General features: G+C 39.9%; 2 protein-coding genes across 4 annotated transcripts; both read left to right on the forward strand.

Annotated features, from left to right (window-relative positions):
• The first annotated feature begins 6,539 nt into the window (after positions 1–6,539).
• On the forward strand, positions 6,540–12,831 carry LOC133909666 (uncharacterized). Of its 3 annotated transcripts, XM_062352200.1 has the most exons (15): positions 6,540–6,677; positions 6,908–7,021; positions 7,112–7,213; positions 7,310–7,473; positions 7,548–7,695; positions 7,792–7,823; positions 7,995–8,176; positions 8,760–8,806; positions 9,183–9,266; positions 9,374–9,505; positions 9,589–9,713; positions 9,787–10,056; positions 10,180–10,313; positions 10,472–10,555; positions 12,753–12,831. In XM_062352200.1, the coding sequence occupies exons 2-15, from the start codon at positions 6,919–6,921 to the stop codon at positions 12,814–12,816; spliced, it is 1,671 nt and encodes a 556-aa protein (XP_062208184.1). In that variant the 5' UTR covers positions 6,540–6,677; positions 6,908–6,918; the 3' UTR covers positions 12,817–12,831. The 3 variants fall into 3 exon arrangements, with proteins under 3 accessions (XP_062208184.1, XP_062208182.1, XP_062208183.1); XM_062352198.1 differs by having other exon boundaries at positions 7,548–7,823; XM_062352199.1 differs by lacking the exon at positions 12,753–12,831 and having other exon boundaries at positions 7,548–7,823; positions 10,472–10,972.
• Positions 12,832–14,319: 1,488 nt separating this feature from the next.
• On the forward strand, positions 14,320–17,632 carry LOC133909668 (uridylate kinase PUMPKIN, chloroplastic-like). Its single transcript, XM_062352201.1, has 7 exons — positions 14,320–14,586; positions 15,202–15,349; positions 15,447–15,500; positions 15,672–15,763; positions 16,238–16,464; positions 16,984–17,160; positions 17,239–17,632. Exons 1-7 carry the CDS (start codon positions 14,405–14,407, stop codon positions 17,382–17,384), a joined length of 1,026 nt encoding a protein of 341 aa, XP_062208185.1. The 5' UTR covers positions 14,320–14,404; the 3' UTR covers positions 17,385–17,632.
• Positions 17,633–17,768: the final 136 nt, after the last annotated feature.

Here is a 17,768-nt window from a genome sequence, read left to right on the forward strand (position 1 = left end):
CCCGCGACGCTCCAAACGAGTTCATCGATCTTCGCTGGTGGTGCTCCGCCTCTCGCTGTCGACATTTGTACCGCATAGCGCCATTCTCGTGTTCTCCGATGAGCCTCCGCCACCGCCGCCATCAAATCACCGAAGCCAAGGTAGATTCCATCTCCGCCGTTCGATCCTTTTTTTTCAAAATTCCTCCCTAAAGAATATGATGCAAACAACATTATTTTTGAAAAAAAAATCACATAAGGTATTAGAATTGTCTCTATTTTTTAATGTTTTTTATTTTTTAATTTTTTTAATTTTTTGAATTCAAATTTGATTACCGAACGGTTTATATTATCGTTGGAAGCAATAAGCTTGGTTACAGTAATTTTTGAGCGGTAACTGAAGTATTTGTGAACCCTGTCCAGCGCCCCTCATGCTCGATAGAGTTGTTTGCACAAGTGTCTGCAGTACACTGCATGTGGCTAGATAATTGGCTGGCTTCTGATGGTGCTAATAAGTTGTTGCCATTTATTCAAACCTTGAGAGAGGGTCAACAATAAATTTTGTAGCTATGCCAGTAGAAAAATACAGAGTTTGTTAACCATTCAGTTTTTATGTTTCCCTTCTTGGTTCTGTTCAATATTTGCTGAAATGATTTGAGCGCGGAGATTCTGTCTTAAGTTCTGGAACAGTGGAAGGGATTTTTACTGTTCGAAATAGCTAAAAATCGATAGCACATATCCTTTGCACTGATCCATTGTGCAAATCGTTTTATTTGACCAACCTGTTTGCTTTACAAGTATGCAGATTTGCCTGGCCAGCTGTTAAGGTGAAGAAATAGCACTGTTTCAGTTTCTTTCTTATGGTCTCTAGTTCACTGATGCGCTCAATGTGGAATTTGTATCTTGCACTAAGCTGTTAAATGGAATTGTCAAATTTATCTAATTTTCTGAAACTCAGTGATGTATCAATATCAATATACTAACGGTGGAAGAATTCTCAAGCAGGGACTCTGATATATATGTATATATACATATATATACATATATATATATATATATATACACATACGTATATGTATGCATGTATACGTATATACATATATGTATATATATATATGTAATTTTTTTTGGAAAATTCTAGAAAATGTCGAAATGACTATTAGTTATATTAATAAATCAGCTAAAAAAATCTAAAATGCAAAGAAAAATATCTAAAACTCAAAAAAAAAAAATGAAACAATTTTTTTTTAGGTTAGTATTACTTTCACATACATGTTAAAACTATGTGCATACATAAAAGTACTATTGTTTTCTCTATAATTAATTAAATATGTTTAATATTAATAATTTTATAAATAAATATTGAAATATACCAAATTTGTGAACCTAATTTTTTTAATCTTTTTTTTCGTACTCTATACAAAAAATAAAAAATCAATATCAATATACTAACAGTGGAAGAATTCTCAAGCTCTCAGGGCGTCTGCTACTATTTCTACTGTAGCAGTAGACCCTGGGTATATATATGCATGTATACATATGTATATGCATGTATACGTATATACATATATGTATACATACATACATAATTTTCTTTTTCGGAAAATTTAGAAAATGTCGAAATGAATATTAGTTATATTAATAAATCAGCTAAAAAAAATCTAAAATGCAAAGAAAAATATCTAAAACTAAAAAAATATGAAACAAATTTTTTTAGGTTAGTATTACTTTCACCTGCATGTTAAAACTATGTACATACATAAAAGTACTATTGTTTCTTTATAATTAATTAAATATGTTTAACATTAATAATTTTATAAATAAATATTGAAATATATCAAATTTGTGAACCTAATTTTTTAAGTCTTTTTTTATCGTGCTCCATATAAAAAATAAAAAACAGGCGCGGCGTAGACGCGCTAATCAAAGTAGTTAGTGTTATTTGCAGTGATGAGTGATCAACAATGCACTATTGTTGACTTCTTCAGCTGATCGGTGAAAGTGAGATAATGTCCATGCTGCTTCTTTCTTTCTTCGTTCTTTGAGTGATTTTGATCGACACAGATCACCCATCCAACCTTGATTAACTTATGACCTACCAGGTTAGTCTTAATCAGACCTTGACGAACCATAGTTACCGGATACGGGGTTGGCCTCGCGTTCACAATTCCGAATCGAGGGTCAGGGACATACGGGGTCGACATCTCCATTCGGATAGGGCCGTCGCCCTTTGCTGCACATGTCTACAACGAGACGAGATGGAGATGAGGCTTACTTGCGGCGGTGGTGACGGCGAGATAGCGTGGGACGGTGGGTTCAACGACATGAAAAGCTTCGGTTTTATCTTCCCCGACAATGGTAACAAGGATCTCTTCGTGCACCAGTCGTCTACCAATTCTGAGAGTGCTTCCACTCCCTCATTGAGGGCACGGCCGTCGAGTTCTCCCTCTTCGAGGGTGAGGATAGCCGCAGGGGCGGAACCAGGATAGGACGATAAGGGGGTTGAGAGATAAATTTGAATCGGTTTTATAAGCTATTAAATTGATCCTCATAAAAAAATCATATTTTTCTTTTAATATTGGTTAATATATTTTCTTTTTTAGAAAAATAAAACACATGTGTTGTGATGAATCCATGTTTCTTAATCAGCTTAAAATCTTTTTTCTAGTTCGATTTTGGCCTGATAAAAAACATCAGCTATGACGGGAACTAGGGCGACGAGAGGAGATCCGGTGGTGGAGGCGGTCGCCGCCGTGCCGCTTGGAAGAAAGAGTAGAGGGAGGCGAGTGTGAGGGAGAGAGAGGCCAAGAGAGTATTTCTTCTGGTTTTTTTCCATTAGGGCCTGTTCGGAACAAAGGTGAGGAAAGAGAGAAAATGTACGAATAGAAAATGAATGTAGGTATAAAATAGAGGATTGCAAAACACATAAATTTTATAGGAATAAACGTTTGCAACATAAGAATTTTAACTTTCACCTTAATCATCCATTAGTTCAATTGATTTGACAAGATAAATCTCTATTATATAAAACACAAATTAATTCCTACCGTCTCCCTTCCCCTCCCATCACCCTCTGCTGACCGACGTGCTACAAGTACCCCTCTGCTGCCGCGCTGCAGTGGACGCCCTCCGCGAACGAGGCGCCGGCTTTGCCTACGATTTGCACAACAAGGTATGTCGTTCACTCCGCCGGTCCTCCCCAGGACAAAACCTTCCTCACTGTTGGTACCTTTTCAGTTCATGGAAGCGTAAAGCCGTCATGCATGTACACGGCTTTGGTAATCAATCGAATCGACTAGTCAATTTTAGCTTTTCTGGAACTATATTTGGCCAAATGGAATATGCAAATGACAATTCACTTGGTACTCCTTTCGGACTTCAATCAATCAATTATTTGTGGGTGATGTATATATCAAAATAAAAAGCTTAACATTTGGCCTCATGGAATTTCCTTCTTCAGTCTATCAACTCAACATTGAATCTGACATTAGCAGCTAGGTGTTAATTCTTCATCTACTTTTGTTTGGAGCTTTGAATATCAGACAACTATCCTTAAGAAAATATAATGCCAAAATGCTTTCTTCTTAGGTTACCAACACTATCTTTCAGCTTAGGTTATGCAGTTGTTGGATCGTGTTTAGGCAACATGGCCTAGGATATGTATTCAGGTGGTGATGAGAATTGAGATTACGTTGGTGATGCTTAGTGGGTGCAATTGCACTTTTTTTCTGGTTGTTGTAGGATTTTATGTTATCACTGGTGGTTATTACTTTTTTTTTGGTGTTGATCTCAAAACAACATGAGGTTGGCACTCAATATTGTCGTGGCTTTAAGAAGTGCAGAATTCGCACTATGCAGAGTTGGCAGTACATCTCCTTTTGTTTCTCTCTTCCCTTCACACTTATTACAAAAGAAAGAAGTTGCAGAGTTCGCATTGGCTTCCTTTTACAGACTTGTGTCTTTCTTACATAATTTCTCAGGTTCAGAGCCAATTGGAGAAATACATGGGTAGAAAGTTTCATTTACGATGGAAGTATAGCAATTAAAGTCAATGATGATATCGACAAATTCTTAAAAAAAAAGGTTCTACGCTAAGGGGATTCGCTCTCTCCGATTCTGTTTAATATTGTCATAGATATGTTAGTAGTACTGATTGAGAAGGCTAAAAATACAGGTTAAGTTGAAGGAGTTGTGCCCTATTTGGTAAAAAGTGGACTATCAATCCTTCAATATGCTGATGACACGATCTTATTCTTGATGATGACATGAAAAAAACCAAAAACATGAAGCTTTTGCTTTATACATTTGAGTAGCATTCAGAGTTAAAAATAAACTTGCATAAAAATGAATCGTTTTGCTTTGGGGCGGCTCAAGACAGGGCGGATCAATATGCTAATATATTTGGATGTGCAATAGGTGAACTGCCCCTGTGGTATCTAGGAATCCCGATTCACTATCGAAAACTCAGAAACTCAGATTGGAAAGGAGTAGATGAATGAATAAAAAAGACCAAGCAACTGGAAAACCAAATACTTAACTGCGGGTGGCAGACTGGTACTTCTAAACTCGATTCTTAGTAGCCTACCCGCCTATCCCACTCGGGGTATAAAAAAGATCGATTATTTTCAATCAAGATTCTATTGATAAAGTGATAATCACAAAAAGAAGTACCGCCTAGCGAAATAGAAAGTCAGGTGTAAACCCAAAGACCTGAGTGGATTAAGGATAAATGATCTTAATATCCAAAATATCTCTCTCCTATATAAGTGGTTGTACAAGTTACTGACTGAGGATGGACTTGGCAAGAACTCCTTCAAAACAAATACAGGGGGGCAAAACCACTTTCACAAGTTGAAGGAAAGCCAAGCGACTCGCACTTCTGGGCCGGACTTTTGAAAGTGAAAAATATCATATTCCGATACGATACTTTTAACGTAAATGATGACTCTAAAATTGGATTTTAGAGGATATTTGGTTAAACAATTGACCACTGAGAGTCCAATTTTCTTCTTTATATAGCATAGTGTGAAACAAACAAGACTCGATAGCTAAATCGATAGAGTCATTACCTACTAATATTTCTTTCAGACGAGACTTGATTGATCCGAAATTAATTGTGGAATGAATGGACAGCACGTCTCACCACCATTACGTTGTCTGAGGACCAAGATGAGTTTAAATGGAGTTTAAACCAAACTGAAAGGTTCATAGTTAGCTCTCTGTACAAGACCATGGTGCAAGGGGATGAACCAATCTAGAAATTGTTGGATCGTGTTTGGGCAACATGCCTAGGATATGTATTCAGGTGGTGATGAGAATTGAGATTACGTTGGTGATGCTTAGTGGGTGCAGTTGCACTTTTTTCCCTGTTGTTGTGGGATTTTATGTCCTCACTGGTGGTTATTACTTTTTTTTTGGTGTTGATCGCAAAACATCAAGTGGTTGGCACTCAATATTGTCTTGGCTTTAAGAAGTGCAGAATTCGCACTATGCAGAGTTGGCACTACATCCCCTTTTGTTTCTCTCTTCTCTTCACACTTATTACAAAAGAAAGAAATTGCAGAGTTCGTATTGGCTTCCTTTTACAGACTTGTGTCTTTCTTACATAATTTCTCCGGTTCAGAGCCAATTGGAGAAGTACATGGGGAGGCCCAGAGTAAGCATACTATGAGCTCAATAGAGAAACTGGCGTGTCGGCTTGGACCCTGCATCATATAAAGTTGCTTCATTAAAGACAAATGTAATGCTTAATCACATGTTTGGCTGATTAACATGTATAATTAGAACTTTGGTTACTTTTCGCCCAGAGAATTGGCAATGGAATTAAAGAGACTATTGGTGGTGATTATGTATGCCTCCTTATCTTGACCAAATGCAGGTATTTACCTTCATGAGCATGCGTTCTCGTATGGGCAGCTTTATGTTGCATTGTTGAGGGATGTGTCCAGGCAGACAACTCGGATTTTGGTCGATCCAAATGTTTGGGTTTTGTTGTGTTGTTCTATGTTATTTGAGCGTTGTAAGATCGCAATATATTTTCCACTTGTGTATTAGCGGCAGGGGTGGAGCCAAAAGATGTTTTGTTAAATGAGTTGATATCGAGAAGTTATTGGTTGTTAGATTTTGGTTTTTGTTGGCTTCAATGATGAAAACTGAACTATTTTATCAAACTCGCAGGTGAGAAGTTATATGTTGCCTGCGAGATCTTTGATTCTAAAAATACTTGGTATTACAAGTATGCTTCACACGTACCGAAGATGATGATGATGCTCTTCTATATAAAGCTATTTTTTTTATAAAAAGTAATCTTATTCTCGAGTTTGATAAAATGGTGGAATATTTCACATGTTCCTTTGTTGCAAATTTATATACTCGGTATATATTGTATCCAAAACATAATTATTTCGTAACCATTTTACGCTACCAGTTACTAATAAAAGAAGCCTTTCCTCTGGAACTGTAAGCAGCGAAATCCAAACGCCCGGCCCAGCGTACGAGAGGAGACGAGCACATCCGACCACACGACCACAATCCAACGGCACAAACTACAGGAGCCCGATACCTTCCTCCTGGAGAGAAACTTGGAAGCGTCTCCTACCTCTCTCTCTTTCCCTCTCGTCCCTTCTCCTGGCGAGCGACGGCCGGGCGATACTGCTACGGGTGCCGCGCCACCCTTCGCTTGCTAAGACCGGACACCAGGTATGTGCATCGCATCGCCCTCCTCATCCCTTCCCTCTCTGTTGTGTGACGTCAGGCACCTTAGGGTTAAGCATATACTATGTCAAGGACATCATCCCTTTACATAAGACCTGTATTAGCGTCCCTTTGATTAGTTGGTCTGTGATAGTTTTACAACTTTGCTTTACTGTTTATGACCCCACATTTTGCTCCCCCCCCCCCCCCCTCCTTTTTAAATAAATCTGTTTCAGTTTTGGAAAAGATGCGGAAAATTAAGAGGGGTGGTGATGATCTCACAAGAAGCTCCCATAAGAATAGAAGAGCTTGCAATGGTGGAGGAGAGATAACTGAGTCATCGATCTCAGGTCTGCTGGTTCTTCCTATTTTCTGCATGTGTTTTTTCACAGCTTTATTTGAGCACTCACAGTTGTGTTGTATGATTTTTCTTTAACTAGGTGACTTACATTGGGACTCTAATCAAGATGTCTGGACTAGGCTCAGTGATGAAATTAAATCAAATTTGTCTAAAAGTGTTGCCTCACTTGCTTTGTGCAATGGTGATTATATATGCTGCTATACTCTTCTTAGTTTTCCAGCAAATATATATTGAAACATCACCAGTTAGAAGTGATTTAAATTATGATCTTCTGTAGGAGACACAGTGGTATTTGCATGCTCAGGCATAGCTATAGAACGCCAGGGGTATGTTACAAGATTTATGACTTCAGCAAGTTTGGTTAGAGTTTTCAATGATACAAGAAAAGGCCATGATCCACGCAAAAAAAAAGAAAAAAGAAAAGGCCATGATAGCTTAAAGGTTGGTCCTGACAATCATCCTTTACTAATTTGTTTGTTTAAGATGATTGCTCTTTTCTTGCCTTATCATTGTAGATTGAAGTGCGCCATGAAGGTGATGAAGTGTATGAGGGGTTTTTGGCAGAATATAGTTTAGATAGCAACTTTGCTGTTGTCGACGTCAGGACCTTCCTTGATGTTCATGTTGGACTTATCGAACATGCGGTGGAAATTCTGCCCCGTGGTAAGGTAGTAGCTGTAGGGCGTGGCATCTCTGGCAAATTAATGGCCACAAGTGTGATACTTACTGACGATTTAAGTGGATCTGAAATTAATGAAGATTTTATATCGTCTACTTGTAAAATCTCGGAGGTACGCTTGCATTATGATACGAGCATTTTATTCTGTTTCTGTTATTATATGCACTAAACTTTATCTTGGAGGCAATAAAAAAGATCTTTTTTCCTATGTAACTCTTGTTCCATATCACTTCATTTTGTTCAAATGTAACCCTTGTTGCCTGTCACCTTTTACTTGTGTTAGGCTTGGGAAGGTGGGCCACTTTTTTCTTTTGATGGGAACTTTGTTGGCATGAACATTTGTTTGGTTATGGAAAGAGCCTTTTTCCTACCATGGGGCACAATTCTCGAGCGTCTGGATCATTTTTGGACATCCCTGCAAAAGAAGACAGGTCTTCCACAGTCAAAAAGTTTGAAGGGGGTCAGGTATGTCTTATCGATGTTCACCCTTCATTGGTTCACCTATTCTATACTATCCCACTTCCCCTTACCCTACATGAGCTTTTAAGGTAACCATTTTTTATGCCAAACAATGTATGAGGCTTATGGGTTATGCAATAATGTGGATCGTCATCTGTTGTTCCTTATCTTTTTTGGCATCTGTAGTTGCTTTGCAGTTTTCACTGTTTACTTTTAATATTAACTTGTTTCTTTGCCACCTCTACCAAGATATTTGCTGTCCATTGGCATGTATCACAGTTGCCCTGTACTAGATTAGTCATATTTCTTGTTCCGATGTTGAAAACTGTATGTCTTATTGAAAGGAAATGTGCGCACTAGAAGGCATTACGATGTTCCCCAGTTCTGGTGATTCTTTGTATCATTTGCTCAAGTCTCTTTTTCGTGAATATTTATATCCATACAACTTCAGGTCCTCTTTTCTCTATCTTGTTCCTTGTCTACGATTCTACTTACCCATGCAGGTTTTGGCACCGCGTTGCATATTTTAACGCACTGGTTTGATCCATTTTACTTTTGGGTTAGTAGTCATGTTGATGTTCTTCCGCAGGTTTGGAGCAAGACCCATTGATGAGACATCTAACTGCAATCCAGAAGGTGAGCACACAGCCACTCCTTAGAGACCGCTAAACATTGTGGTATCATGCAAATTGTTGTAAATTATAATGACATCTATTAAGTCTTCACAAGTAGTGCAAGTTTAGCTTTTACATTTGTACTTAATAACTATCGACTAGTTTGGCCTTTTCACTTGTACTTTCACAGTGTTAGTGCTAATCAGTTAACATTGTTACACTATGTTCTTGGGTATGTTCGAGACAAACAACTTCTAATGTGAATTGTTGCTCAGGTTTTCACCATAACCTAATTAATTCTGCATGCTGATCATTATGCGCAGAATTTTATGTGAATTTACTTGTCGTATTTAGTATTAGTATATGTCTGTGCTAATCACTTGACCTTGTTGCACCAGTCTATAGAGATGTTGTCAACAAGGAACAGTTTGAGGATCTAGACTCCATGGGTTACCCTAAGCTACCAATAACCATGTTACATGGTGAGTCAGTGCTTCTAAATTTGCTGACTTTTCCCGCATGACCCCTTTTCTAGCTCTGCTGTAGTGCTATACCACTAACAACAATTGTACCATTTATCTTCAACCAGATGGCATGATTTTGGTTCATACTTTTGAAGAGACTTTTGGCGATATATGTGGTGAAGGTGTCTGGAGCGAACTCAGTAAAAAAGCTTCTTCTAACATACGTCGCAGTGTTGTCGCAATCGCTTCATTCAATGGTGATTTTACAGTAATGTGCCATTTACTATTTCATATTTGTATTTGGTCATCACTAGTTAATAATCAAAATCATGGTACGCAGGAGAAAAAAGGTTTTTCGCATGCACGGGTTTTTTTATTGAATGGAATGGATCTACGGCTATTCTGACGTCAGCGAGCTTGGTTAGAAATTCTGGTGATGAAAACAAGATTGATGAAAACTTGAGGGTTGGTGCTCCTCATTATTCTGTGATTGCTGTTCTTGTAAGGTACGGCTTAAGTCTCACTGTATCATTTGCAGATTGAAGTGTTGCTTCCAAACAAACAACACAGAGAAGGCACGTTACAGCATTATAGTCTACATTACAATGTTGCTCTAGTCAGTGTCAAGGATTTCCGTGCTCTTCGTCCAGCAAATATTCAGCTTCAGTGGAATAACAGTTCTAAAGTAGCAGCTGTAGGGCGTTGCTTCAAATCAGGCGCATTAATGGCTGCAAGTGGGTGGCTGGTTTCCTGGTCGGGCACACTTGATTGCAAGTTCATTGTACGTTCCTCGTGTAAAATCACTAAGGTACTGCTGCTGTTTTTTCTTGCCTCCTTTGTCACGGTGGAAGTAAATAATTGCATCAGAATGTGTTAACTGCCAATATCTATTTGGATTACAAATGACAACTTCTCCATGTCACCTTGCTAGGCTGGGATCGGAGGACCCCTTGTTAATTTGGACGGGGAAGTTATTGGTATGAACTTCTATGATAGGAAAGTAGGAACCCCTTTCCTGTTATGGAAGGAGATTCGCAACATTCTGTCATATTTTGAGGAAAAAAGGTATGTCGAGATTTCTTTTTTGGTTCCAAGTGGTTGTCATATATGTTAAGTCTTGAGGTTTTAAGGATGTGTACTTGGGCCGAACATTTTAAGAACCTTGCTGAAGAGGTTCAGTCAAGCATAATTTCTATTAATTCTATTTATTGTGTGTTTGACAGTAAGGCTGCTGTTGGCAATGATAGTGATCCCTCTGGTGCACATTTCTGGAAAATGGCTGGAGATCACAGAGTTCGGTTAAACAGGTATTCTGATAGGACTATGAACTCCCATCCGGCTTCCGCTGCAAGCTGAGATACGGATACATAAAGGGAAAGAGAGTCCAATACTTGTAGAAGCCATCATGCCCTCGATACGTCTCACTATCTCCATGTCGTTGCCGGTGAACCTGTTTGAGTTGGCTAGCACTCTAGAAGTAACCTGTTGTGACCTGTAGTTTAGTTATCACAACGATCTGTTTGTTGCCTAGTCTTCTAATATTACATGTGCTGTGCTTCGTTTCTTAGAGTGTCACAATTATCCAGTGCTTTGTTGTGTAATGGCATGCATTTGCGTTGTGGTTTAAATTATACTATCGTACTCATAGTAAGACTATACAGCTGCCTGTGATACTGGGTTGCGTCCCTTGTTTCCGCTGCTGTCTAATACTTTATTGAGAAGAATGTTCCGTGTCTTGGATGGATTTGGAAGCCTATTTGGCAGGAGGGGAAGTGCATCTGGGCATGTTTGGATCCTTGGCAAGGAGATGCAAAGAAAGCTGTTTGGTTCCTTGCCCTGCCACCTGCTTAATTTCTTTCCCTTTCCTCTTCTCAAGATCGTCAACGATCTCCGAGCGGAGGTCTGCCGCTGCCTAGCTCTCCAAGGTCGTCATGAGCAAACAGCCACGCCAAGGTGCAGCGGCAGCAGGAGAACGAAAGCAGCAGACGACCTGCAGAGCGCCAAGACTGGAGCTCCCACGGGCAGGCTTGCGAAAAGGGAGGCAATCCCTTCTTGCCTCAGACCCAAACACCCCCAAAATTTCAACTTCCATTATCATATTCAAATATTTGCTGCATGCATGTTGCACAACTATGTGAGTATAAACTACGGAAGAGACGTCTAAAAAAAAACAACTACGGTAGAGACCTAACATTTGGTGTAAACCGAAAAAGATGTTGGTGTAATTGAAGCTATGTTTTCAAATTCCAAACCGGCAGCATCCTTTAGTTCAATCATCATCTTTTTTCAGAACATTTTAGACATTGTGAAAGAGCCCTCATTTTCTCCAAACTAAATTGGTACGATTAACAACATTTTATTCATATCAGAAGCCAAAGATGGGATAATATTTTTCCGTACTTCACAACGTAGGCAAATTTGTTCGTGGGACACGCTAAGTAGACAAATTTGCCCAACATATGGTGTAAAAATAGGAAGTATATTACAAGGCCGGATGTTTGGCTGAAAAAAAAAAAAACTACTGAGACATGCAGAAATGATTCAGGTGCCACTGTGCCTTAAGCTGTGAATTGATCTTTTTCATGTCTTCGACTACAACAGGACTTTTCCTTTTTTTTTCTTTTTTTGAAAGAACATGAGGGGAGCGCCCCCTTCTGATTATATATATTAAAGGAATAAACAAAGTTTAAAAAAACATATCAAAAAAGGAACAGAAAACAACAAAAAGAAAAAGGAACATGTAAGGAATCTAGCCAATTTTCAATATCCAACAACTTTCGTAAAGGTGGTAGGGTCGATTAAGGACCTGTTTATTTCAGTTGGAGATTCTGAAAAGCAGGTTATAGAAGTTGGATTGTGAAAAGCTTTTAGATTGTAGATTCTAAAAAACTTTGATGGATAGTTTAGTAAAATGAACTTTCACAACCTATCAAAAGCTGAGAAAAATTAGCTTCTCAGATTCCCACAATCTAACCAACAAATTTTAAAAAGCTATAACTAAAAGCTGTCTGTTTGTTTCAGTTTCGGATTGTAAAAGCTAAAAGCCACAATCCGAAGCTGAAACAAACAGACCCTAACTATCAGAGACGATGCAAATCACTATCCAAGTGGTTATTTAAAGATAGCATCAATCCACATCAAAGAGAGTGATTACAGAACCATCTTAAGACATCGAAGGACCACTGGGAAACCTAGCCATCACCATTTCTACCATAGTTCCTCAATTTCTCATCCAGTAGATCCATTGTAATAGGTCTTCTCTTTTATTTTTCGGTGTAAACATTTATCGCATCAAGAAAGCTATTTATCTTTGCCTTTAATTGAATTATATATTTGTTTGATGATGATCTTCTCTGTTATTATTATATGTCATTGCAATAGGCGAGTAGACCTCTTAAGGATAGAGGTGCTTGCCATGCATCACGCCATTAGTGTAGATCAGTAATAATTTTAACATAGTATTGTTTTTGACAAATCATTTTGTTTGTCTCTCACCATTCTCAGGTTTGTTTGGACAAATATGAGAATTAAAACTACAGATGGAGACAATGACGGCGTGGATGACTAAGTTTTAGATTGGATCTCCGTGATGCGACTACAGTGAAAAAGTTTCACATGATCAATGGTACAACTACAGTACGTAAGACATTATTTCAGAATCCGTCTCTTAATATATGTGTACGGGGACAGTGTCGTGTGCACTAAAGAATGGTCGTTCTTGTCCAATGGTCCATAAGAGACCGGCAGGCAAGAGGAGATTATAGTGCGCCACCGAGTGACAATCATATTTAATTTCTACGATTAATCTTTATTTGTTTATTATCTAACTTGTAGGTCATTTCGTGATCTATACGACCAACTAGCTACATAGTTCCGAGGTATCTTGTATCCTACTTTTAATCATTATTGTCGTCTTTGTTAATTTTAGAATCATTTATTTCTTACAATTAGTAATAAAATTGTTATTTTATATTTACAAGCATTTAGCCCCTTACGTTACAACCAAAGAATCGAGAGATTATAGAGCCAAGATCCAGTGCAGGTTTGGTAGACCAATTACCTCTCTATGAAATTAATATTTAAATCTAATGTCACTCTAGATATTTTGTGTTGCATGTTCTTTATAGTGACATTGAAAGAACAATTACATATAGCAAAGATGTGTCACAAGTTAGCCTTGCCACATCGTGTCGCCGGAGGTCGTTGACGTTTGTGTCACGACATCAGGGGCGGATCCAGGGTCATCGGGTGGGCCAAGGCCCGCCAAAAAATTTGAGTACCTCCCTAGATCCTAGAATCCGACCCAGCCTAACTCTTCGACCCCAACTCGCCCGACGTCATGCAGCGACAGGCGCCCTTGAATCCCTGATGCCCTGACCTGCTCGCGGCCTCACCTCGCCTTAGCCGCCACCTGCCTGCCTCGCTGCGGCGCTGCCCACCCCCACTTCGGCACCTCCAGGAGTCCAGGGAGTCACCGCGTCGGCCATTGGCGAGGAGTGAGTGCCAGGATACCAGTGCCCACCGCGGCTCGGCTCGGCTCTTCGGGCTCACCGTCAGCTCGTCGACCGGCCTTACCGCCGATGCCGACTGCCTCCACGGCGCAGCCCCGCCGCACTCGGCATGTTGATAGTTTTTATAAATCTTGGTGATACGTTTTTGCGAACCATGTTGAAAATTTCACGAATAAAAAATTTCTTTTAATTTATTTGAAAGTTTATCGGTTGGGAGTTTTTCTGTTCGTCAGAGTCCGTGGTGGATGAAAGAGGAAGAAAGGGATGAGAAAGACAGACTCGGATCTACCTCGCTTGGCTTCAGATGTGGCTCGACCGATCAAGCTGTGGTGTGACACGGCACGGCTAAAGCGAGAAAAAAAAAATCTCTCCACCCTCTAACATTGATTCACAAAATCACGGAATGCACAGTAAAATGAGTCTGGCGAACAGTATCCTGACATTATTCTACTGTAGCAATTTACTGTATCTAAATACAACAGTGTCACTGTAGCAGTTAATCTAGTGCCTCCGTTCGCGATCTAACTGTTTAAAAAAAAAATACAATATCATAGTACTGTTCTATCATCTGACTTTGCTCATAGGATACGATTCCTCATCTCGCTTCACGGAGCGACGGTTGCTTGCTGCTCTCCCACTCCAACTATGGCTGCCGCCGCCGTGCCGGCTTCCTCCCTCCTCCGCCTGCCCCCGTCCCCGTCTCCTCCGCTCTCCCTACCTTCCTCATTGGCTTCCCCGGCGCGCCTGAGGGCGCTTCCACTGCTCCTCTCCTCGAAGCTGCGCGCCTGCGCCGCCGCCGCCGGCTCCGACTCCCCTTCCAACTTCGGGTACGCAATTCAACTGTCTCCCCCTCCCATCACTCGGTCGACTCTGCGGTGCTTGGTGCAATGCGTACGTGGATAGTGTCGTCTGTGGTGTGTTAGATGATTGTATTTGGTCATGTGGACGGGGGCGGCGACGAGGCTTTCGACGAGAAACGCCTCTACAGGTCCAAGTGGCGTCTCTTTGCCTGAAGAACTAGATTGTTAACTGCTAGAAGCCTAGAGCACAATTAAAGGGCTAAAGGTTTAGATTGGTCATTCCCTCAAAGGTGTTGCCACTGAGTCCACGATTTGCCTGGTAGGAGACGTAGGAGGCATGCGGCAAATGGAGGCTACCAGCTGCCAGTTAGGCCTCGCAAGGGAGAGCCGCGATTAATTGTACCAAGACTTGAACAGCCGTGTGGTGTGTGACACAAAGAGCAATTTTTCGTGCAATACTTATGCATGGTACAAGTCCCCAATTGCGAGATGTTGGATCTGACGATTTTTTGGAATCAGCAGCTTGCCTATCAATTCATGATGTCTACAGCCAATTCTGTAGCACTTTCTTTTGATGTTGAAGGCTTCAAGTAATTGCGGATTACCTTTTGTAATGCAGCTCATGCCTCTTTTATTTGTCAGAAATCAAGCATCACTGATGCCACCATTCAGCTTTACACTTGACGAAGGTTCTTCTAGGTCCAAAAAGCCATACAGATGGCAAAGAGTATTGCTTAAAGTAAGCGGGGAAGCTCTTGCTGGAGATAACACAGAAAACATTGACCCAAAGGTGAGGCTTCTTTTGGTGGATCATCTTTGGATCCAAACAGTAAACATTTAATGTGCAGAGGCCTTGTAATTTAACGTAACTATGTTGTTTGTTGCAGATCACAATGGCAATTGCAAGAGAGGTTGCTTCCGTCACCAGACTAGGTGTAGAGGTGTGTCCTTACTACTGCCTTTCATTCTTTTTATTACTTAGAGCTAATGAAGTAGAATGCACATAGATATTTTTGATAGGACACACTAATTCAATGGTCAGCATTGCTTTCCAAGCAAGTAATCTTGTGTTACCTACTTGCTGTGCATTAAAAATGTGAGAGCCCTAGCAGATTGCTATTGTTGTTGGTGGGGGCAATATCTTCCGTGGGGCCTCTTGGGCTGGATGTAGTGGGCTTGACCGCTCATCTGCTGATTGCATTGGGTAAGATGTTCAATGACTGATGTATTTTCATTTGCTTATCTGTGGTCGGCTGTTAAGTAGCCTTTAAAAAGTAGTTGAAACGCAATAAATATGAGCCAGATAATGAAACAAAAACTGAGCCCAATATCAACACATTTTCGTAGTAGCATTGGTATGTCCTTCATGTTAACTTCTTGGCAAGTTCAACATTTGTAATACGAGGGATGATTGTTCCTACACCACAAGCCACATTTAAATTTGCTAGAGTATTCTGCCAGAATAGTTTACTGAGTGGAAAATTATGGAAACTTTTAACAAACTTGCGATTCTATCGAATCTCAAATCACCTGTAATTTATTACTTATTCTCTGTCCATAATATTTTTGTGACTCTGCAGCTGATTTAGAAAGACATTTCTTGTGGCAAGCAATCGCATTATTTCTTACTACAAAAAAATAGTTCAACGCTACATCTGATTATGTTTTCCTAATTCAGCATGTTGGCCACTGTGATGAATGCTATATTTCTTCAAGCAACAATGGAGAGCATTGGTATACCGACCCGTGTCCAAACTGCCTTCCGTATGTCAGAGGTTGCAGAACCATACATACGCCGAAGAGCTGTCAGGCATTTAGAGAAAGGAAGAGTTGTTATATTTGCTGCTGGGACAGGGAACCCATTCTTTACAACTGATACAGCTGCTGCTCTCCGTTGCGCAGAAAGTGAGTTCATCTTCTATTAAAAAAATCTAGAGAAATATGCTTGCAGAGATGTGTATTTATTTCACCTTTAAAAATAGGTAAGCATTAGTCGTCATGCTCTAGTCAGTTGCGGGTAATTGTACTCACTACCAACTTTTTATGTTAAATACCTCGCTTCTCTTAGTTTGGCTGATGATGATTGCATGAACATCTTGGTGCAGATGACTTAAAAAATGGAACAGTTAGGGTAGATAAATAATCCTGCACCTATGCGATGCTAGTTTCCTGTCATCTAACCCCACAGTGCAGGGACTTGTATGAAATTTGTGTGTGTGTGTGTTCACTAACTATGTTACATATTTACATAAGCAATCACCAATCACAATGTGTGGTGCACCTCTAGAAACATGTTATCATGACGTGAGCTTGGAACTAGCTTCTGAGATTGACTTCTCAGATGAACAACACTGTTTCCGTAGAGCTTTTTTTTGTGCTTAGTTTATTTTTCACTGACAATTTTTTCTGTTATTGTACAAACAGTCAATGCAGAAGTAGTGCTTAAAGCAACAAATGTTGATGGTGTGTACAATGCGGACCCCAAGCATAACCCAAATGCCCGCCTTCTTGAGACTCTGAGCTATCATGAAGTGACGACAAGAGATCTCTCAGTAATGGATATGACTGCCATCACACTATGCCAAGAGAACAACATTCCCAGTATGGATGCAATCAGTTTTGAGACATTTTATTGTATCTTACTCCCTATTTTATTTAATCTGGTGCGTCATTTTGCAGTTGTCGTGTTTAATTTGCAAAAGCCTGGAAATATTGCAAACGCTATTGTTGGTGAGAAGGTTGGTACCTTCATTGGTTGCACAAGAAATCAGGAACAAAACAGAAATGTGCTGAGTCATGAAAGAAGATTGGTTAACGAGGTGTGAGCCCAAAAAAAACAGCTGCACAAGTTGTGGCTCTCTCTTTTTCTTATTTATTTTGTGCGTAGGAGGTTTTGGGGGGTTCAGGCTGGTGGTGGAATTAGACTAGATTAGATATAGAAATCCTGGATAGTTGTAACCTTCGGAGAAGACGCTTGGTCCAAAATTTTCCAGCCAAGTGCTGCTACTGCTACTGCTATGTACAATGGACTCAAGGACTATCTAATAAAACTAAATTTATATGATTGTCGCCAGCAGCATGTATGGTTGATGTACCCAAAGAACAATTTCACAGCTCCTGGTATTCCTGAGCGGTGGTAAAGGTGATCTTTGTAATCTATTTCCTCACTGATTTCATGTTGCATATGTTATTTGCTCCTCAGTAGCACC

Source organism: Phragmites australis, chromosome 2 (genome assembly GCF_958298935.1).
Source record: "Phragmites australis chromosome 2, lpPhrAust1.1, whole genome shotgun sequence".
In the NCBI taxonomy this organism is placed as follows: Eukaryota; Viridiplantae; Streptophyta; class Magnoliopsida; order Poales; family Poaceae; genus Phragmites; species Phragmites australis.

Excerpts from the sequence above, each read along its gene's own strand:
- LOC133909668 (XM_062352201.1), top strand. The coding sequence starts at position 14,405 with ATGGCTGCCGCCGCCGTGCCGGCTTCCTCCCTCCTCCGCCTGCCCCCG. Across the intron at positions 14,587-15,201 it reads GACTCCCCTTCCAACTTCGG|AAATCAAGCATCACTGATGC; the intron begins GTACGCAATTCA and ends TTTATTTGTCAG. Across the intron at positions 15,350-15,446 it reads CAGAAAACATTGACCCAAAG|ATCACAATGGCAATTGCAAG; the intron begins GTGAGGCTTCTT and ends TGTTTGTTGCAG.
- LOC133909666 (XM_062352198.1), top strand. The coding sequence starts at position 6,919 with ATGCGGAAAATTAAGAGGGGTGGTGATGATCTCACAAGAAGCTCCCAT. Across the intron at positions 10,057-10,179 it reads CCTCGTGTAAAATCACTAAG|GCTGGGATCGGAGGACCCCT; the intron begins GTACTGCTGCTG and ends TCACCTTGCTAG. Across the intron at positions 10,556-12,752 it reads CACAGAGTTCGGTTAAACAG|GTTTGTTTGGACAAATATGA; the intron begins GTATTCTGATAG and ends CACCATTCTCAG.